The sequence below is a fragment of the Setaria viridis genome, chromosome 7 (genome assembly GCF_005286985.2).
Source record: "Setaria viridis chromosome 7, Setaria_viridis_v4.0, whole genome shotgun sequence".
Lineage (NCBI taxonomy): Eukaryota > Viridiplantae > Streptophyta > Magnoliopsida > Poales > Poaceae > Setaria > Setaria viridis.
In genome coordinates, this window is record NC_048269.2 from 6,559,581 (window position 1) to 6,580,757 (window position 21,177).

The window sequence follows — 21,177 nt, forward strand, 5'->3', positions numbered from 1 at the left end:
CCAACGGCGGTGCTTGCCTGACCGGACCTGCCGACCGTGCGCCTTCTTTTTCCTCCTGACGCAGGGCCCGACAGCGGCATCCGCTCCACACCCTTCTCCTCCCCCGCACAGGCCATGCTCCTCCCGGTGGCGGCGCTTGCTCGCTGCTTCGGGGGCGGATCCGACGGGGAAGCTTCGAGAGAGGATGCCGGCGAGGAGCGACGGTGACAGCGGGGTCACGGCAGGGTGCGACGACGGGGAGTGGCGCGCGGCGCGGTGGCCCCCGTGAGGGTTGCCGTGGGGTCTCTGGGTGGCGGTGGCGGGCGGCGGGAGGGATGCCGGCGGTGGGCGGAATGGCGGCGAGGGGCTGGGCAGGAGGGAGGGTGGGAGAGGGAGGGGGGCAATAAATGAGGGGTAATGGGGTTCAGGATAGGCTTTAGAAGGTTTTAGGAGGAGGTGGAGCTTCTACAGGAATTGAAGCCTTCTAAAAATTTTAGTTCCTTTTGATCATAGTGTTTGACTCTTTAGTCTTTTTTTAGAAGCTAAAATTTTAGGAGATGGAAACTAAACATCCCTACTTCTTATCAATTTTTTCAACCCAGCTCCGTAGAGTCGACAGAGGAGCACCTTTTCCCCTGCTCAAGTCCCTTTGAAAGGAGCTGGAGCTGGATGTGGAGTTGGGAGATAATTACTGGTCACTGCCATTGGTTACGCAACCGTACCCGTTCGTTCTATTTTTTCCCCCGCTCCGCTCTTCCCCACCACCGCGCCTCGTCTTCCCCGTGGCCACCAGCGCCGCCGCCGCCGCCGCCGCCGCCCGGCGTGCGCGCCGCTGGTTCCCGTCGCTCGCTGCCGTTTCCGCTCCGCATCCCGTACGCCGTTGGCCCCATCCCACGTGCCGCTGCCGCCCATCCCGCGCCGGCCGTACCCCATCCTTGCGCCCGGCCAGCGTTCCGCCGCCGCTCGGCCTCGCGCGCATCGCGGCCGCTCAGCGCCGTGCGCGACCTGCGCCACCCAGCCCCGCACGCGACCGCGACCCAATCGGGGTCCCAGCGGCATTCAGGTGAGCTCGGTTGGCCAGTGCCCCCCCGGCCCGCAAGGCGCAAAGTTGACAGCAACTTTTTCACTTTTTTTTTTCCTGCCTAGGGTTTTGTTCCCTGACGTCACCCTCCGGCGGTCCGGCCTCCACAGCGCACCATGGCGGCCGCCTACCGCCGTCTCCTCCTCCTCCGCCGCATCCCCCACCCTCAATTCCAGCCCGCCGCAGCCACTTACTGCCTCTCCCCAACCGCCGCGGCCGCGGCAGCTCTGGTCAAGCCGTCGAGCCCATCCGCCGCCGAGCGCATCGAAACACCGCTCAGCACCCTCCGACCCGGTGAGTATCGATTCCATCCTCATCCTGACTAGCGCACAGAATCCGATTGCCAATGGCGGTTTGCTTGAGCAAGCTTAACGGCTTTAGTAGTGTTCAGTGCTGTGTGCATTGATCTCAATATGAAATGGAGAGTAGATTACCAGCTTGTACCCATGGTTGGGGGCGATCTGCTGCTGACGGTTTTGCCCCCAAATCCGGCTGTTTGTTTGCTTAAAGATGGCAGTTGCATTCCCGGCCAGATAATTTTACATCAGACCATAACAAATCACATAATTCATTTCTGCAGCGTTGTCACATTTTCAATTTCATGGACCATGTTCTCAAATCAAACATAACTATTGCTTGTTCTTTGCAAATTCGTTACTGGGTTGCCAAAAACAATAATGGATCAAGCTTTTCCCCTTCCACTTCTGAAGTTCTTCTTGTTCTAGATTTTCCAGCGCAGTTAAAGACTTAAGAGTGATACTGATTCATTTTCAATTGCGAATAACTCATACAAAGCGTGTTTTTTTGGCTCAGGTTTTACAAGTGACAGTAACTTCAAATATGGTTGGCACTGCAAGTTGGGTTCGTCAGTTGGTGCTGTACTGATTGGACAAGCAGGTCTATTTTCTGCACTACTTCTGGTTAGATATCTCATATTTTATATATTCGTTCACCAAATCTGTGCTTTCCGTTTGTGCCTGATATTGCGGATTGTAGTACAATTCTAAAAGTTTGTGTACAAGGTAATTGTTGATAATTTTGTATCAGTTATTTTATTGTATGTCAATTCTAGGTGTGGTAGGACCATAGGAACTTAAAGGTGATTTGGCACCCAATTTGGGCAACGGAGACATGATATTGCTTAGATCCTTTATTAGAATTAACCAATGAAATAATAAAATATCCTTCATGCATAGTCATTTCTGATGTTTGTATGCATTTCATGAAGCTATATTCAGTTATTTACCATACTGATCTTAACGACATTACCCCTAGGTCCAGCCGTTACCATTAGTTAGCACTGCTACCATCTACATATGCATGGCAGCCTTACACTTCTATAAGTTGATTAACCTGAATGTATTCTGCTTGGTGTTTTGATGCTTTAAAGCACGCTAAGGATATTGTAAAGTTAATTTCGTATTTTGTGCCTGGCAGTACTAATTTAAATCTTATTACAGCTTTTTTTCTTGGTCTGAGCAACGGCTATGCATTCGCCCAGGAAGACTCAGTTAGCCCAGCTGCAACTAGTGAGCAAGCTGAGGTAAATGCTACTGGTCTTCAACGGATTGAAGATGGATCAGTGGTCTCAAATGAACACACAGTCAAATGGAGAATCTTCACGGATAATGGACGGGATTTTTTCCAGAAAGCAAGTAACACCATAGCTTTACTTGAGATAAATTTTAGACCTGTCAAGTTTCTGAGAGAATCTTTTTTTATAGGTTCCACATTTCTTGTTAAAATGCTTTACATATGAACAATGCAGAAGTCATACTTTAGAATGGTACTCTAGTTTTCCTGTAGACCTGCACGTCTGGTTTTCTGAACCTTTTCAGTGCACAGTCGGTGTTAGAAAGTGTGGGTATAAGGCTTTAGTTTCACTATTAGGTCATCTGCTGTTTTCATGTGATATATTACTGAAATATCAGGTTATCTAGCATATTACTATGGACCATTATTTATATAAAGCTTCAGACTTGATGCATCTAGGAACCCGTGTCGTGGGATGTGAAGTTGACTTTCATACTTACTTTTCTATCTCTAAATGAATTCCAGAACTTGGCTTGCTGTCCTTACTACAACTTTCATTTGGAACACATGGTCCATTGAAAGAACTATGTTTTTCCTTGTTTTGCTTGACACATATTTATTATCTTCGGAGTTCTTTTCTCAAACATGCAGGAGAGCCGCACATCATTGCATTAATAGAAGAATAGAGTTATACAACATACACACCTAACCATTTAGACAATTACATTTGTGCCTGATAAGTGATAAGCATAAACGACCCGACCTAGAATTTTAACCAACTGAGCTAGGGGCAGTAAGAAATGAAAGTCCCTTAGCTCCTGCCATACACCAAAGACGAGCCTCCTCCCCAGCAAGAATTAAGGCTGCAGATAGGCTTGTAGAAGTGCCGTTAAACTGCACCTTATTATCTTGCAGTTGTTTTGTGGAAATAAAAGTTGGACCATATTTCTGTTTCTGTAATCGAACACCTATGGGAGGTTGAGGACAGGTGAATCCTGATTCTCATTTACTCTTGATTTTGATGTTCATATTGTCTGTCTATTTTGCAGAGACAACTGGACAAGGCTGAGAAGTTATTTCAGGCAGCCCTGCTAGAAGCTAAAGAAGGGTTTGGATTGAGAGATCCACATGTCGCGTCAGCCCTTAACAATCTGGTAATTGTTAGGTTGATTATGTATAAAACTGAAGTAGACTGTTATTTCTCTTTTGAATTGATCAGCAGTATTTATGTTGAGTCCTTAATCAAAATGATGGCCTTGAGTTTCCAAATTCTTGTTCATTTACTTGGCAAATTGACTTATTGGCTTCTTGTTATCAGTAACAGTGATTCAGCTGTTTTGATAATTTCTGAGTTTCTATGTCGTATCATGGTTCTGCTTTTTAGTCTTTGTGTCATAAGTTTTATTACTCTTTTTGTCCTCTGTTGTTCTATGCTCAATCAAGCCCTTGAATATTGTTTTGTTCTCCCAGCCTTTGTTTTACCCACTGGATCATATGGGTCACACAGTTGGGCAAACTTGCAAACTTACAGATTTAGACTATTGAGTTTAACTTGTTTTTGTTTGCTGTTCATAAGCTGCTCTTAATACTACTCTTGGATTAAATGACATTCATTTAACATTTTTTGTTCCTGAATTTTGCAGGCAGAGTTTTACAGGTTAAAGCAAGAGTATGAGAAAGCTGAACTATTATATTTGGAAGCAATTGAGATCCTGGAGGAATCATTTGGATCCGATGATATACGGTACATTACAGACTTCATTTTTTCTGCATTACCATGCAGAGTTTTAGTTCATTTTAGATTTAGATAAGAAGTATTTATTCCTAACTGTAAGTGTCACATTTCCTGTATCCATATTTGAGGGGTTGAAGGATCCAAACCGCATTCACAGTAGCCATAGTTTACTAGACTGCTCTAGTACCTGTTGGCCCAAATGGATCACTTTCTCATTTGGGCCAACAATTGGTATCTAGAGCCTATCTTTCTCATCCCCTCTCTCCTCTCCCGCATCCACCTCTCCTCTCCCGTGCTCACCCATACCCCGGCGGGCCCACCTCCCACCAGTGGCGGTGGCGCTACTCCGGCTAGATCTGGCCGGTGGGGATCTCTCCCCACCTGTCCCACGCACGGATCCGGCGGCGGATCGAGGCGGCGGGAGGTGCGGCTCGAGCTCGGAGCGGCGCGAAAGCTCGCGAGCGGCGGTGGCTAGGAGCAGCAGGCGCGCACGGACGGTGGCGCGCGAGGCGTGTAGGCGGCGCGCGGCGGCGGCTGCTTGGGCATAGGGCGGCTCGAGCGGCAGCAGGCTCGGGCGGCAGCGGCTCGGGCGCGCGCGGCGGCCAGGCGTGGGCTGCGGCTGGGCTCGGCGAGCGCGGGCGGGCAGCGACCGGCAGCAGGCGGCATGTGGGCGGCCAGGAGCAGAGGACTCACGGGTGGCGTGAGCTTCTCTTCCCCGACCCCTTCCTCGAGTTCTAGGAGGTTTCCAGGCCCTTCCCCGACCCCTTCCTTGAGTTCTAGGCTCCCATGGAAGGCTCCAGTGGCTCCAGGAAACCACGGGCCACAGACGGCACCGACGCGCAGGGCGCGGGCCCCGCGGACGCCGTGGCTCTGGTGGCCGGCGTGGTGCCGGCACTCCTAAGCAGCACCAGGGGCTCCTCTCGTACCTCCTCCCACCGCTCGGTCACGAGCAGTGTGCGGTGCCGCAGGGCGGCGACCGAGGAGCGGTGGGCTGAGGTCGCGAGGTGAGAGGACCGGCGCCGCGCGGCGGCATTGCACGACGCCGAGGCGCGAGAGGCGGCTGCAGCACGGACAACACGCGCGGCGGCGCGTGCAGCCGAGGCAGCCCGCCTAGCCATGGAGGAGGCACAAGCGGCAGCGGCCATCGCCACCCAGCGGCGTCTGGAGGTGGACCGGCTGCGCGAGGAGGCGGAGGTGACGCGCGCACACGTCTTCCTCAGCGGCAGTACCAGCGACGACAAGATCGACGGCTGGTTCCTTGACAGTGGTGTCACGCACCACATGATCGGGCGCAGGGAGTACTTCTCCGACTTGAACGTCGACGTACGCGGCTCCGTCAAGTTTGGCGAATCTTCGGCCGTGGACATCAAGGGCATCGGCTCCGTCGTTCTCATCACCAAGACTGCCGAGCACCGACTCCTTACTGGAGTCTTCTAAGTCCCCGCGTTGAACTCGATCATCAGCCTTGGGCAGCTGGATGAGAGTGGCTCCTACGTGGAGATCGACGGCGGAGTGCTTCGGATCTGGGATTGATGACAACGCCTACTTGCTAAGGTGGAGAGAGGGAGCAACCGCCTCTATGTCCTCTATGCGGAGGTGGCGCAGCCCCTCTGCCTTGCTGCTCGCCATGACGACGAGGTTTGGCGGTGGCACGAGCGCTTTGAGCACCTCCACTTCGAGGCCCTGAAGCGGCTTAGCACCAAGGAGATGGTACGGGGCATGCCGTGTGTCAACCACGTGGAGCAGCTATGCGACACCTGCGTCGTGACAAAGCAGAGGTGACGCCTCTTCCCTCACCAGGCGAGCTTTCGAGCCAAGGAGTGGCTCGAGCTCATGCACGGCGACCTCTGCGGGCTAGTGACGCCAGCTAAACCTGGAGGACAACGCTACTTCCTACTACTCGTCGACGACGTCTCCCGATACATGTGGGTGGTCCTTCTCAACACCAAGGGAGCTGCTGCGGATGCCATCAAGCACGTTCAAGCTGCTGCGGAGAATTGAGTGTGGCCGCAAGCTGCGCGTGCTGCGCATCGACAACGGTGGTGAGTTCACGACGGCTGAGTTCGCGTTGTACTGCGCCGATGACGGGATCTAGCGTCACTACTCCACTTCGTACACCCCGCAGCAGAACGGCGTCGTCGAGCGTGGCAACCAGACAGTGGAGGCCATGGCCCGGGCCCTCCTCAAGCAGAGGACGATGCCGGTCATCTTTTGGGGAGAGGCGGTGCTGATGGCCGTCTACATCCTCAACAACTCACCTACCAAGGCTCTCGATGGCATGACACCATACGAGGCTTGGCATGGGCGCAAGCCGGCGGTCGCCCACCTCCGCGTTTTCGGCTGCCTCGCGTACATCAAGGTGCTGGGCCACGTTGGCAAGCTTGATGACAGGAGTACCCCAGGGGTGTTCATCGGCTACGCGGAGGGGGTGAAGGGCTACCGCATCCTCGACCTAGAGACAGCGTGTGCGCACGGCGCGCGACGTTGTGTTTGACGAAGGGCGAGGTTGGCGTGGGGCAAGATGGTGGATGATGGCTTGACTCCGACGTACGACGACTTCACCGTCGACTACGCTCACTCCGAGGGAGCTGGGGGAGTGGGCAGCTCTTCTTCGCCGAGCGTGCCTACTCCAATTCCCGCGTCTCCACCGACTCCGGCGAGTACTACTCCAGCTGCAACGAGCTCTCCACCGCCACCACTACAGCCGGCCACGGCACATGCCCCTGCACCGGCAGCTACTTCTCCGGGCACGCCTACACCAGCATCGGCTCACGACAAGCACAGCCTAGTGGAGTTCGCCACTCCACTCTGACGACAAGGACCGCGTCGACGCATACCATGACGGCGAGCCTTTGAGGTATCGCATCATGGACATCCTCGGTGACTAGCCAGTGCTGGGACTGGTGCCTCACGACATGGAGGCAGAGTTGTACCTTGCGTATGACGACGGCGGGCCTCGCTCCTTCGCTGAGGCTAAGGGACACGCGGCATGGCGCGCCGCGATGAAGCTGGAGATGGAAGCTGTTGAGAAGAACCGGACTTGGGAGCTGGCCGATCTTCCTCCCGGGCACCACGCAATCACCCTTAAGTGGATGTATAAGCTGAAGATGAAGTTGGTGCTATTGTCAAGCACAAGGCTCGCTTGGTGGCACACGGGTTTGAGCAGCAGGAGGGAGTTGATTTAGACGACGCTTTCGCTCTTGCACGGATGGAGTCCGTGCGTCTGCTTGTCGCGCTGGCAGCCCAGGAGGGCTGGCGTGTCCACCACATGGACGTCAAGTCAATGTTTCTCAACAGCGACTTGAAGGAGGAAGTCTACGTCCACCAGCCGTCGGGATTCATCATCCCCGGCAAAGAGGACAAGGTGTTGCGCCTGCGCAAGGCTCTCTACGGCTTGCGGCAAGCACCGCGAGCTTGGAATGCCAAGCTGGATTCCACCCTAAAGACTATGGGCTTCGAGCAAAGCCCGCACGAGGCGGTCGTCTACCGGTGGGGCAACGGAGGCAATGCTATGCTGGTGGGCGTCTACGTTGATGATCTGGTGATCACGGGCACCAAGGACGAGGAGGTGGAAGTGTTTAAGGAGGAGATGAAGGCCACCTTCCAGATGAATGACCTGGGGCCTCTCTTTCTACCTAGGGATCGAGGTGCACTAGGACGACTTCGGCATCACACTTCGACAGACCGCCTACCGCCTACGCCAAGCGCGTCGTTGAGCTAGGTGGGCTCACCGACTGCAACCCAGCTCTCACTCCGATGGAGGAGAGGCTGAAGCTGAGCCGCGATAGCACGACTGAGGAGGTGGATGCTACATAGTACCAGCAGCTTGTGGGGAGTCTTCGCTACCTCGCCTACACGCGGCTGGACTTGGCGTTCTCCATTGGCTACGTCAGTCGGTTCATGCAGTGACTCGACGACGGAGCACCTGCAGACCATTAAGAGGATCCTCCGCTACGTTGCGGGGACTTGACTACGGCCTCCACTACATGAGGTGTTCCGGGGCGGCACACTTCATCGGCTACAGTGATAGCGACCACGCCGGCGACATCGACACCAGCAAGAGCACGAGCGGGATGTTCTTCTTCCTTGGCAAGTGCCTTGTCAGCTGGCAGTCGGTCAAGCAGCAGGTGGTGGCCCTATCCAGCTGTGAGGCCGAGTACATTGCTGCTTCTTCCGCTTTTACTTAGACTCTGGCTCGCTCGGCTGCTCGGCGATCTCCTCGGCAAGGATGCTGAAGCAATGGAGCTCAGGGTGGACAGCAAGTCCGTTCTGGCTCTGGTGAAGAATCCTGTCTTTCACGAGCGAAGCAAGCACATCAGAGTGAAGTACCACTTCATCTGAGGTTGCATGGAGGGAGTGTCAGGGCGAACTACATCAACACCAAGGATCAACTCGCTGACCTTCTTACCAAATCCCTTGGAAGGATCAAGTTCCAAGAACTCTGCTCTAGGATTGGGATGGTCTAGTTGCCGCTCAAGACACACAAGACTTAGGGGGAGATTGATAGAATAAGTCATGTGTGTGTTGGGTGTGTGTTTTTATCTATCTATGTGCCTATGTGCACTTTATCTACTTAGATGCCATTTAGATGCTTTTCAGATGTTTTGCTTAGCTACCAAGCCACCTACCCATGGTTGGCCTAAATGTACCCCAAAGACCCTTTGTGGGAGTAGGTTTAATGAGAAAGTGACCCATTTGGGCCAACAATTGGTATTAGAGCCCATCTTTCTCATTAACCCTAAGGGCAATAGCCTAGTTTTGGTACATATATAGCCTGCTAACCAAGAGGTAGCTTGGTGGCTAAGCAAAGGGGTAAAATAGGAATAAAAACTAATAGAGCTAAACGATCTCCCCCTAAGTCTAGCAGCTTTTACATAGAAAGGAAAGCATAATTGGTGATAAGGTGCACGTAGGCACGAACCACCCACGGATACTAGTGCTCACAGACACTAAGTGCACACTGGCACTAAGTGCACACAGGCACTAACTCTTGACCTACAAGCAGAAACCTGGTCTGATCAGTAAGAGTATTTGATTTGGTTACCACTTAAATATGTTTGAGGTGTCAACTGTCATGGATTTATCTTCATGGACTGTTTTGACCCTGGGGCCTGGGTAACTGGTACCTGGTTTCTGGTAGGAACTGCTGAGGAAATAGACTTCGATTAGCAAGGAATCGAGGAAGGGCATGCAGGAACAGCAAGGGGGCAGAGAGAGGACGGACCTAAGGGTAACACGGGAGGAGGAAGATGAGACCTGGATGTTCTATTTGATGGATTGCTCTGCTGCTGCATGATGCTTTTGTACCAATCTCCTCTCTCCACATGGTAGTCTGACCCCCAGGGCACATATACGACATGGGCGCTACCAAACAAGGGGTACTATCTGATCGCCATAGGTGTTGTAGCCTTGTTACATACATCACAAAAGTGTACTGGAGCATAGTGGTATTACAGTTGTAGGTCTATCACACACTTACATTGGACTGGAGCACAGTGTCGTAGCAGTTGTAGTCTTGACAACTCACAGAATTTTACCATGATAAAAATGATATTTCTAATGGAAAATTTCAACATAGTCCTTTGATATGGTTGCACTTAGGATAGAGGGAATAGCAGGCTGGTTGCCTTTCTTGCCTTTCCTCTGGAATTTGCCTGTGCCTTTGTTTAGGTTCTTTGCTTGACCCTAGAGTTTGCCATGTTCCTTTCTTTTATAGGCTGGCTCCTAACAAACTAGCTAACGGATTCAACTAAATGACTATATCTAACAAACCAATCAATACTAATCTAATGTTTGCATGTTTCCTTGTCGGCCACACAGCTAGTATGTTGCGTTGGTGTGCAGTTGTTGCTTGGCCATGAACTGCTGAATCCATGGCCCCAGGCCAATGCCTAATTCGTAACATTCTTATTCAGGGAGAGCAGCAACTGTACGGCATCAGCTACAGGCAGAATACTTGTTTTCACATAGTCTTAAATCAAATTCCTGTCTTTCTCTATGTATTTCTCTATCCTTGATCACATATGGTGAAACACCAGATGCATTGCGTTGTGTCTAAACTTTCTATGATGGATCATTGTCTTAATTTTGCTCAATGCTCATTCATCAAATATATTTCACTGTAGGGTTGGAACAGCTCTGCATAGTCTTGGAATGTGCTATCATCTTCAGCACAAGTTTGCTCAAGCCCAGACATGTTATGAGGTAACTATTTTGTTCAGTTTTTATAGTTCTCTAATTTTGCTGCGCAATACATATCAAAAAGTTGGTCTTCTTTTTCTTTTTGGGTGAATATCATGAAACAGATTGCAGGCAATAGTTTGTAGGAATGGTAATATCTCTAAGGTTGCGTTTGGATGTAGATATTCAGGCTTGGAATTCGGAATTGGTATTGACACCTTCAAATGCCGGCTGTTTGGACGTCGTGGAATTCGGAATTGGAAATGAAGCTCAATACCAACTAGTATTCATCCCACCTTCATCCTCTCACCCTCAATGCCGAGCCCGAACCCTCTGTATTTGCTGGTATTGTCTTCTTCCCTTCCCCCGCATCTCTCTCGCGCGCCCTTCCTCCTGCGTGAGCTGCGCCGTCGCTCTCCCCTCTCCCTCCCTCCGCCGGTGACTCACGCTGCTCTCTCCTCCCTCCGTCGACGAGGCGAGCTGCGTCGCCCTCCCCCTCCCTCCACCCGCAGGCCGCGCCCTTCGCCTCCCTCCCTTCACCGGTGACTCGCACTGCCCTCTCCTCTCTCTGCCGGTGAGGCGAGCTGCACCGTCCTTCCCCTCCCTCAGCCCGCAGGCTGCGCTACCCTCCGCCTCCCTTCCTCCGTCGGCGGGCCACGCCATCTGTTTGCTCCATGGACGGGGGATCTGGATGGCTTGGAGGAGCTCCGGGGCGGGGAGTTCAAGCACAATTGCGGCAAGGAGCTTCGCGGCGAGGCTTCTCAATCTCCCACCTCTCCCATGCGGCCATGCCTGGGGCGGCAGCAGGTGCTCAACTCCTAGCGCCAGCGGCGTGCCGTTCCCCTTTGCCGCCGAGCTAGGGGCCGTGCCGCTTTCCTCCGCCACCGGACCGGACGCCCCTCCCTCCAATGGCCGCGCCGCGCCGCTCCCCTCTCTCCGTTGGGGGCGGCATCAAGCTTGACCGAGCAGAGGCTCCTCGGTGGTGAAGGACGAGCGGCGCATCCGTTGGACGGTGGAGAGAAGATAGATGACCGAATTCCAATTTCTTCCTTTTGCACATCCAAATGTGAATGGAATTTCACTGCTTCTTATGATTTCAAAAAAGGAAATGCAATAGCCATCCAAACAATGGAATTGGAATTCTGGCCATTTCAATACTATGGCTGAATTGGTATTAGATCCAATTGAATGCCAAGCTCTCCAATATTGACATCCAAACGCACCCTAATGTGAATCAGGCATATAAAATGAGAAATTCTAAAATCCACTGCTAAAATGCTATTACCCTGTTTAAGCTGCAGGGAAGCATGCAAAATATTCGATTGGGTCTTTTCTCTGTAACTTTTAGTTTGAGCTGTTCTAGTGCTTAGTGTGTGCTGCATTAATAGGTAGTGTGCAATTTAGTAACAATTAACAAATTCACAGTTGCAGTATTTTGCTCAGAAGAAAAATCAGTAACATAGTCGCTAAAGGGTAAATGAACTGCAGTGATTGTAGCACTGTAGACCTTTTATGTCATGTCCTCCTATGCTTTCTGACTTAATTTTTTCATTGGAACTTAATTCTTACCTTTTCTATTTCCTTTTTTTTCATTTTGCAGCGTGCTTTGAAGGTACGGTACCTCAACTTTTTGTGCTCTTGTTTTTTCCACAATTAACATTTATTCTTGAAACTCCATGCTCTCTATGTGTATTAAATTAATAATTGATACCAATATACTAGTCCACATTAACAATACTTGAGTAAGCCTACCCTATCCAACTTGACCACACTTATAATTGTTCATTATCGAATCATCAGATGCAAGTAGCCAAGTAGTTTACATATAATCTGTCAGAGGCTCAGAGCTATATGAATATATGCTTTTCATCTATCACTCCATCGTCCCCACTTGTCACCATGCTGTCTACTACCTGTACCTGTTTGATGAAAGAATGACAAGCAAAACAATGGAAATGTCAATATGCTCTTCCTTGATCTTTTGAATTATATAATTTATACTTTCTAATTGTCATCTGTAGATAGAAGGACGTGTTATGGGGGTTGGTCACCCAGAGTATGCAAGTACCATGTACCTTCTAGCGAAAGTACTAATGCTGTTTTGCTCTTAAAGTTACTGTTGTGTATTCTCATTATTTTCTTGAGATTAATCCTTCTTATGTGATATATAGCCTTCTTCAACATAGTAGCATCAAGCAAGGGTACTACTGTTCGTTTTGCTGTTTAAGTAATTGTTCTGCATTCTAGGTTCTCATCAATAATCTTTCTCCTTGGTGACACGATTACGTGCTGCGCATTGAATCCGCAACATGTGTCCTCAGCGGTGAGCGCGATACGCAAGACACACCGTTGAAAGACTTGGAGCATCAAAGAACATCGCATGTGGGAAGGATTCCTTCATGGAGCAACGCCCAATGGAGTGCCCCATGGTCGGCAATGCCACCTAGGATGTCGTCAATAGCTGTAGAGATGAAGGAAGAACAACAATTCAAGAGTTTGGAAGAGATTAGGGCAAAGGGAAAAGTAAAGGAAAAAAGTAAATAAGTAATACACTGTTTTTTTATTGGATTGGTTTCCATCAATCGGCCTTGGCCCTATATATGTGTAGGGTGCCCGGGGGGGGGGGGGGGGGGGGTTCTTGCCCCGACCTACAAAGACAACTCTATTTCAAACTCCGCATGTAGTTCAAGCATAGCCGGGCATGTACATCCCCCTTGCGTTGGATCATATGGAGCATGTCCTCTTCATCTCCACCAAAACCAATTCTCCTCTGTGTAACTCATACGGTGATTAGTCTGGCATGTACATTTCCATTGCGCTGGATTATACGGTGTGTGTCTTCACCTCCACCGAAACCAATTATTCTCTTTGTAACTTGTATGGTGATTAGTCCACTGTGTACATTTCTCACTCTGGATCTGGATTTGGTCCCATATCTAACTTCTTTTATGCTCTTAGGTGCTAAGTGTACAAGGAAAAAGAAGAGGTGCAGAATCCCTTACTGAAGAGTCTATTAGGATACTGGAGGTATGTTTACTGTTGCAGTTTGTAGGTTTGAATCTGTGGAATGTGCATGCTAGTGTTTCATGAAGATTATGGCATTGACTTAGGAAGCTGGGCTTGGTGAATCACCAACATGTATACAAAGAATGAGATATCTCTCTACGGTAACCATCTATTCTGAAATTGTCCCTGGAAGTTACTAATTTATTATTATTTTGAAATTTGTGCATTCATGAATGTCAATAGATGTGGCATGTTCATTAATCTTTCCTAGGAATTCAAATCCACTCGGTTCTTACTTATATCCGTAATTCATGCTTTTGTCGGATTGTAAATAAGGGGTGATTGGAAGCATTTATAACAAATGATCTCTTTAGTTCTACATTTTTAGGAAATTTTCTTGAGGACTTGATGTATAAATATAGTTGACACAGACCATTCTTGTGAGATTAGTTGCCATGGTACAAAAAAAATCAAATGCGCATTGAACATTAACCAAATATGATCTACAAAAACATTTGTTTTCACCAAATTGATGTAATATGATCTTTTTCACTTAAAGATTGTCAATGTTTATGTTAAGTCGCCCTAGCAGGTTAGTCCATAGTAACTGCACTAGTTTTGTTCTAAATTTATGTTTGAGGATGTCATGGCCTCTGATCGGGGAGCCGTGCAGAGCTGGGGGAATATGGGGATTGTGAGGGGTAACGGACGCTGAACCGGACATTTGAGATCGGGCACACCGTCGGCGGCTGCACCCAATCTCAAGGCCCGGAGGTAGATGAGGATCTCTCCTGATAATTCATACTTCATTCCCCTAATTTTTTTATCTCCTCTCTTTATATAGAGAGACTTACTTGACCGCTAAGCAAGATATCTAATTCTATCTCTAACCCTAACCCTAATGGAGGCCCAATATGCTCACTGTTGGCCCAGCCGAGAGCCCATGACAGGAACTATGTTTGTGGTTTGATTTTTCTTTTTTTTTTACTTGAACTGTGGTTTGATACTTAATTGCAGGAGTTAATAAAATCAAAACGGTTCACTGAAGCTGAAATCTGGCAAAGGAAGATATTGCATACTCTGGAGCTTTCAAAGGCATGGCAATATGTCTTCCACTTTCATGTTCTGTTTGTTCAACATTCCTTCTCGTGACTTCAGTATTTAATATGACATTAATCTAGAACATGGTGCATGGTTTAAATTGGTGCTTGAGTTCAACTATGTAATTAATAGGCTCCCCTGATTTTACTGACTTTTGCACTGCACTATCCTTCCTTCTGAACACAATATTTGAAGTTTCTTTTGTCCATTGGTTCATGTGACTGGAAGGCAAGGTTGACCTAAATTCTGCAAAGTATGTTCTTGAATGCACATCAGTTCGTCTATTATATTTATTCCTGTTCCTTTGGATCTGCATAGCCAGGAGATAGAAATGTTGTCATCAAGACCAAAGGGGTGATTGAACTTCCCTAGCAAATTTTTTTCCTAACACGCTGGTTGAACTACATGTTCACTGGTTGGACCAGCGGTTGATTCCAATATAATAGTTCAACATAATATCACTCAAACTTAAGTGTGCCCTCTATTTTCAGTGCCAGAACCACCAAATTGTGAATTCAGCGTTCTGCATTATAGCATAACAGCATAAAAATTCTAACTCCAGCAGATATTTCAAGATAATTGTATTAATTTGTTCTCAAACTTAAGCGTGTACTCTATTTTCAGTGCCAGAACCACTGAATTGTAAATTAAGTATTCTGCATTATGGCATAACAGTAAAAGGATTCCAATCCCAGCAGTTAACATTGCATATTCTGGGACATTTGTGAAGTAGATCTTAGTTGCTCACATTCCTTTTGGCTTTTGCAAAGAATTTTACTGCAACAATAAGTATTGGCACCTTCGACAGGATTCGGTGCATTTACTTGATAATTAAAAGAAACTTAAGTTTCATCTTACTTAAAAAAACGACCTCTCATTCATAGTCCCATCGATTTTACAAATAATTTTAACAAATTTCTTTGATAGCCAATTTTTTTTTTAGAAAAATCTCTAGTTACTTATTGAGAGCTTTCAGTGCATACATATCTCCACTGGGAACATGAAAGATTATTGAACTTGAAAGTTTGACCTTGTATGGACATAAAAGCTTAACTTGGGGACTGGGAAAGAAAAAAAAGAGAGAAAGGAAATGCCTTTTCATTTCATCAGCAGCTCTGGTGATGCATATTCCAAGAATTTTTTTGGTCTTAGAGAAAGGATATTTCTTGCCCCACATTTTCACTTTCGAATATGTAGGTGGTCTTCGAGAGTGTTCTGCCCTACTGGCTCTAGTTTTCGCATGGTCTATTTCTTAAAAGAACTACTTGCCTGTGCGTTTGAGAAAATTTCTTGTAAAAACTAATAGAAAACAAAATAAGTTGGATAAGAGAAGATAAAGAATGGGGTAACCCCAAGTGTTTGGGGTTAGTGGTGTGCGTTGTATGGCTATTTTGGCCTAAGCTCTTCTCTCTTAATGCAATGATGTGCAGCTCTCCTGCATATTCGAGAAAAAAAAACTATTAATTTAAATTGACAAAGCTCTCTTGTTGATGTCCTATCATGAATCATCCCTGCAAAAGCCTTATGGAGTTCATCTGTTGAATGCTCGACAGGGATGGGATTCATTGCATACTGCACATGCAGCTGAAGTCCTAAGTTTAACTCTCCAAGCCTTGGAGAAGTTTAAGGAATCAGAAGAGCTATTGGAAAGGTAAAACTCAACACTGACAGTTGTCTTTATGTCCATTTCGACCATTTTTATTTTGTTGCTTAATCTTTTCAATGGTTAATTTTCTAGAAGCCTTGCCACCAAGAAAAAGGTTCTGCCTGAAGGTCATTTTCTGGTTTGTTCTTTGCCTCATACTTAACTGTTCGAGCTTATCTTAGTGGGAATAATTTTGTAAAATATATTCTCGAGTTACAAAATGAAAGTACTGTAACAAGATCCCTTGCATGGTTATTGCCCCATCTATTGTTTTAAAATTCTTTAAATCACTTGTATTTTGAATTTTTCTACCTTGGGTCATGTACAATGGACTGTTTCTGTAGTTTTCTTTAGGAACTCAACCTAGCTCAGTTGTTCGAGGGTGTGGATGTGCGCCCAGACCACTCAAGTTCAAGTACTTGTCGAGGCGAATTTTGGTTCCTATTTCTGTTAATTAAAAAGCCGCCTAGTTCTTCCTAGGTTGGTTGAGGCTCTTTTTTTTTCATTAGTAGCTTATGTACCATTCGCCTACAACAATAACACCATCTCCAATAATGTTATTCCACATAATCTTTATATGGATGTGTAAACAATAACTCTAGGTCAGTGATGACTCTTGTCCATCTATACTTGTTAGTGTTTCCTTGTCAAATGCTCACTGGTATCAGAAGCATGTGTAGAATCATTGTCACTACACACAACCCAGACACTTAACTACTCTCCTGGGCAACATACTTAATTGTGTCCATGACACAGTCAAAATATCAGGTACAACAACAGAGCCTTTCAGTGGGTGTGTGTATGTGTGTTGGGTCTCTATGGCTCTTTTCTCTTCTATTAATACAATGATCGCAGTTCTCCTGCGTGTTCGAGAAAAAAAAAGGAAAAAAAAACAGAGCCTTTTAATACTGTGCAAGTTAGGGGGGCTAGAGATGGAACCCAACAAGAGCCACCAATAAAGACAACTAATAAAAGGGAAAAAGGTTTTAGCAATCGTAATAGTATTATTAATAGTAACTATGAAATATCGAATAAATTTATCATCTAACAAAAAGCTCAGCTACAAGATCTAATAAAGGAAAAGCTTACCTACAAGACTCCTTGCCATCTTGGCTCCATCAACCAGCTCTCCTGAATAAATTGATTTCTTTCTCCCACCATTGTGCTCACACGCTTTCTTCCTCATTGGTGATTCCATCTTCAAGCTGCCGCAATACTGCGATTAATAAAAGTTTATGTTTTGAATTGTGCCTTATAGAGAAACATCAAGAACCATGTTTCTTGGAGGTTCATCTAGTACAATATATCCTTGACCATAATCTGGTATGCAACAGTCAAAGCATGGGATGAATCCTGAACTATGTTTTAGAAATCCTTCTTAACATTTAAAGCATTTAGTTTTTACATTAATTAGTGGTTCTTTTCTTGTTTTTGTTGCAGCTAGCTGTTACATTGGTACACTTGGCAAGGTTATCATTGCACAAAATTGCTAGTGATTTGAAGAATGCAAACAGCAATGTAGCTACATATTACCTTTCTAGGGCACAACAGCACAGCAATGATTCGATCAGGTTTTTCATTCCGCTTCAGTTTTCTTCTCTTTCATTGTTTTGAATTATTGGTGTCCGATTCTCGATAACATCACTTGTGAAGTTCTTGTACTTTGACATGTTGGTTATATTGAGTTCAATGACTGCTCTTAGTTTAGCACTGTAGCAAAAAACTCCAGTGACTTAAGTTTTGATGAGATTCTACTGGAAACGTTTCCACCTGATAAGCTCTAAGACAAATTCAATTTGTCAGGTGATGCCTTTTCCAGATTGAAGCTTCCTGGTTAGTTGTCTCTAGTATGATTATCATAGTGACCCAGTTGTTGACGATGCTACTCTAGTCCATATGCTATGAAAAAAATTGTATGCATGTCACAACTGATATGTGTTATGGGCGTGTCAGCTTTGATGGCCACGGTTTGTTAGATGGATTAGGCCCTAGATTAGATAAGGTTGTTAGGAGATAAGGTTTTTAGGAGCCACCGCTCTATATAAACAAAGGCACGGTGGTCATTTGTAATCAAGCAATGAAAGAAATATTTTTTTAACCCCAGCTCTAAATTCGCTCCCACGGGGAGTCGAACCCAGGACGTGAGGAGTGCTACTAGAGCCACCTAACCAACTCAGCTAGAGGCCCGTTCGCAGTCAAGCAATGAAGAACCATCCCAAGTCTCCTCAACAGTCTCCCATCGGCTATCTTCTCGGCAGTGTTTAATGATCTAAGGATCACAACAATATGAGCGTAGTTTATATTATTTGTACACACATGCACGAAGGTTGACAATCTAAACTTTTTCGAGTGAAATTTCAATTCAATTTTCTTAATATTTTTCATTTCCTATCTTCAAGTGGAATCTGGTTGCTGTCAGGATTTCAAAGCCTGGCTGTGAGGTCTATTTCAATGATGGTTAGCTACTTAGCTAAAACACTATTGTGGACTAGCGGCCTTTTCTTTTATCATGTATCATCATTATTTAGGAATCCTATAAAACCAAATTGTCGTGCATTAAATCCTCAAGTTGGATTGCTTATAACAAACTGATGAGCCTTGAATACTTTGTATTGTAGGATTACAGAAGCAATATTAAATTCAAGTACAGATCAGAATAAACTTGAAAGCACATCTACTACAGATGGAGAAAAGATTGCAGCAACAGCTATTCTTGTATGTGTCCACTTATGATAAAGAGTCTTGAGATCTATCTTTTCTTTACTCTGTAATTTATTATGCATCTTCAGACACGTTTAGTTGCCTCTATGAATACCCCTGGCGAAAAAAATTAAAAATGGTAATGGAAATAAGTATCATGTTGCCTCGTTTCGCCTTCTTCTGCTGTTTGTATCATATTATATTGATTTTTAAGTGATAATATTGTGTTATCCATGCAGTTGCAAGCACTTGATGTTGTTGGGCTTACTGATATTATGGCAAAGCATGTGCTAGCGCCAGGGGTAATTCTCTATTTGTGGACTTCATTTATGCTTCATCAACTACTGTGCATTTTATGTTCTTTCTAATATACGTGTTCTCTTTAGTAGTTGGTACTCTTGGTAAGGCTTCCACTGGAACATTTGAAGCATGGATTCTTCAGAATTGATGCTGTACACATATTGGACACATCTCGGCCATTTATATGGCCCAGCACAAAACTCATATATGTCTCATATACCACACTGCGAATCCATTTTAAAAATAAGTTTGGAAAGGTCTGGCACACTACTATACATGTTTTGTAACTTGATTTAACTATTGTTGTAACAATAAATTTTCAAATTAATTAGACAAAATAATTGTGTTTGAAAGGCATGGGGCAAAATTCTTTGGAACTTAAATCCTCATTGAAGCTTGCAACTTGACCAATTTTCGTTCCATTTCAGGTGCAAGATTATAGATCTATTGAAGACGCTCTCCACAAGTGTATTTCACTTTACAGCGAGGTATGAATTAGACTCGTTTAATCCATGCTTATTTGAGCCTTCTGCCAGCACGAGTATCATAATGAGATAATCGCTCTAATAGGACCTTTTTCTGATCTTGCAGCCTGATACGCGGAGGTTTGTGACAAAGGCTGTCAGGCAGGACTACTTGAGGTGCCTGAGGGTACTCATCGAAACAGTAGATTTCACACAGCAGACGACGGAGTTGCAGGATTTGCTTGGTGAGGCGCGAAAAATAATAGAAGAGTTGGGAGGTGAGAGTAATAGGAAGTAATAAGTATGATATGTAGGAAAGCCATTTTACAGGCGAACATTAGGAAATCACATTGAAAGCTGGCATGAAAGGGCTTCCTCGGACTTCATCAACTTGTTAGAACCCAATGGCATGTACATTTTCTGCGATGTTTGAAGGTTGCAAGAATCACTTGCCCAGGGTTACGCAAAACATCAAGCTGTTATTCATCCTAGAGGAGAAATTTGTAGGAAAGGTTTACTTGGTAAGATTTTGTGCATTTTGCACAGGTCGATGTACTTCCATCTTCCCTGTTTTAAAATATGGGGTGGTTGTAAAGTTAGATGCATGTAGGGAGGACTCATGGAGGATAAGGTTGGGCACTTGGGTTTACCCAATAGTTTGGGTCAGATTGTTTGGGGTTTCTTTTTCTATATTCAGGTTTTGAAAATCGATACCAATATTTTACCCATATAATTGAAATTATGCAAAATTTCGTGGACAGAGAAACAAAAGTTTTAAGGTTGCTCGGAGTGCTGCAATTTAGAAGGAAAATTACTCTGCCTAAATATGGCGCTAGGTTCCTTGCTCCAAGTATGGCACACGTGGCCTTGCAACCTCCTTGATCGTAACAAAAGAGATGGTGCTTCACGTTGTTGAAAACCACTCCTGAGTTTCCTACCACCGCTAGCGTTTTTAATCATCGTTTTTAATTCGGGACTAAAGAAATTTTAGTCTCGAGTCTAAATTTTGTAGTCTGTTGGAGACCTTTTAATCCTAGTTGGTAGTTTTAATTGGGACTAATTCATGATGCTAGCTTTATCTCATCTCTTTGACTCCTCTCTCTCCCCCTTATCTGATCCTCTCCTCTTTCTCAACTTGCTCCACCCTCTGCTCCCTCTCCCTTCCTCCCCACCTCCTCCTCTCCCTCTGCTCCCTCCCCACCTCCTCGGCCTCCTCCTATCTTCTTATCGTACATACATCTATGAGCCCATTAGAAGGTTTGGACAGATCCACATATGGGGCTGTACATGGAGACGTATCAGACATGGAAGCTACGGTACAGGACGGTGTAGTCTACATAGAGTCCATTAGACTAGTTGAGGATAAGGAAACTACTCTTCCTAGTTGGAATAGAATTCTCTGGTCGAATCCGACTAGTACTCTTGTAAAACAACCGCCCTATAACCCTACTCC

The 21,177-nt window shown here is 46.2% G+C and overlaps 1 protein-coding gene across 11 annotated transcripts; it reads left to right on the plus strand.

Annotated features, from left to right (window-relative positions):
• The first annotated feature begins 701 nt into the window (after positions 1 to 701).
• Positions 702 to 20,279, plus strand: LOC117865907 (uncharacterized). 11 transcript variants are annotated; one of them, XM_034750168.2, is made up of 21 exons: positions 707 to 1,042; positions 1,126 to 1,354; positions 1,874 to 1,957; positions 2,521 to 2,711; positions 3,643 to 3,747; positions 4,237 to 4,337; positions 10,454 to 10,532; positions 12,109 to 12,120; positions 12,530 to 12,595; positions 13,467 to 13,535; positions 13,619 to 13,675; positions 14,532 to 14,609; positions 16,169 to 16,266; positions 16,354 to 16,388; positions 17,519 to 17,583; positions 17,701 to 17,831; positions 18,879 to 18,975; positions 19,200 to 19,262; positions 19,350 to 19,517; positions 19,689 to 19,748; positions 19,852 to 20,279. In XM_034750168.2, exons 2-21 carry the CDS (start codon positions 1,177 to 1,179, stop codon positions 20,020 to 20,022), a joined length of 1,908 nt encoding a protein of 635 aa, XP_034606059.1. In that variant the 5' UTR covers positions 707 to 1,042; positions 1,126 to 1,176; the 3' UTR covers positions 20,023 to 20,279. The 11 variants fall into 11 exon arrangements, with proteins under 11 accessions (XP_034606063.1, XP_072151340.1, XP_034606068.1 ...); XM_034750172.2 differs by lacking the exon at positions 14,532 to 14,609 and having other exon boundaries at positions 702 to 1,042; XM_034750170.2 differs by lacking the exon at positions 12,530 to 12,595 and having other exon boundaries at positions 708 to 1,042.
• Positions 20,280 to 21,177: the final 898 nt, after the last annotated feature.